The sequence below is a fragment of the Apis dorsata genome, unplaced genomic scaffold (assembly GCF_000469605.1).
Source record: "Apis dorsata unplaced genomic scaffold, Apis dorsata 1.3 scaffold_739, whole genome shotgun sequence".
NCBI lineage: Eukaryota > Metazoa > Arthropoda > Insecta > Hymenoptera > Apidae > Apis > Apis dorsata.
In genome coordinates this window covers 60,558-61,855 of record NW_006263900.1, presented here as the reverse complement: position 1 = coordinate 61,855, position 1,298 = coordinate 60,558, and the positions used below count along the sequence as shown (strand labels likewise).

The following is a 1,298-nucleotide window of genomic DNA, read 5'->3' as shown; positions in this document are numbered from 1 at the left end:
TATATATATATATATATATATATCACATTATTTTTCTAATATCTCATATCTCTTTTAACTTTGCAATTTTTTTCATAATTAATTCTTTCATAGATATGACCCATGCATACATGCATACATATATCTATATACGTACATACATTTATTTATAATGATCATATGTATAATATAATATATCTATGTATAAAATTATAAATAAACTAATAAACCCATAATTTAAAATTATAAAGATCGATCGTATATATATATAAACTATTATTAATGATCAATTTTTTGCTTAGCTATTCAATAAATTAAAAGAAAAACATCCAAAATTTCGGTATCAAATAGTTGCAATAGCCGGAGATTGTGTTCAACCTGGTCTCGGGTTGTCTTCCGCGGATAGACAAATGATAACGCGAGAAGTTTCTATCGTTTTTCACGTTGCGGCTACGGTCAGATTTGACGAGAAAATGAAACTAGCTGTACCTATTAATGTTCGTAGTCCCAAAGAAATGATAGATCTTTGCAAGGAAATATCATATTTAAAGGTAAGTCATAAAATATACATATGTGTACAAATAAATGTCTATATATATAATCCATTAGAATTATAATTATATTGTAAAACAATTTAACAAATTTTCAGTCATTTGTTCATGTATCGACTGCATATGCCAATTGTCCGCATGATCTTATCGAAGAAAAAATATATGAAGCACCAATGGATGCACACAAATTAGTAACAATCATTGATTACATGGATGATAAACTGATTGAAGATATTACTCCGAAGTAAGAAATTTTTTCAAACAATTATAATAATTAGATTCGAAATAATCAAAATTATATTCAATTTGTTCTTTTTTTTTTTCATTGTACTTATTTATACGAATAAATAATAATTCAACTGCTACAGATTATTAGGTGCATGGCCGAATACGTATACTTTCACAAAAGCAATAGCAGAAAGTGTTATTGTGAAAGAGGCCGGTGAATTGCCTATTGGAATATTTCGACCTGCTATTGGTTAGTAATTTATAAATATAATGCTTAATATCATCAATGATTTTAATCATTTTCTAATCATTCCAATCGTCTTTTTAATTTGTTTCAATCATATGAAATTTCTTAACTTTCTGTTTCTCATATTCTGTATATATATATCTTATTTAAATCGATTTATTCAAATATATATTCAAACTATAGATAATATAAAAGAATAAGTTTCAAATAAGAGTCTAATAATTTCAAAGAATATATAATTTTACACAATTAATATTTTTATGAATGAAGAGCATCATTTATAAACATATGCA

The 1,298-nt window shown here is 25.0% G+C and overlaps 1 protein-coding gene across 4 annotated transcripts in view; it reads left to right on the top strand.

The window, feature by feature from the left end:
• LOC102671680 (fatty acyl-CoA reductase wat-like) overlaps positions 1-1,298 on the top strand; it is a 6,771-nt gene that overhangs the window by 3,005 nt on the left and 2,468 nt on the right. For all 4 annotated transcript variants that reach the window (XM_006622686.2, XM_006622685.2, XM_006622688.2 and 1 more), the window contains exons 3-5: positions 282-530; positions 629-774; positions 899-1,008. In XM_006622686.2, the coding sequence (XP_006622749.1) occupies positions 282-530; positions 629-774; positions 899-1,008 (505 nt within the window). The remainder of the gene's footprint in view (positions 1-281; positions 531-628; positions 775-898; positions 1,009-1,298) is intronic.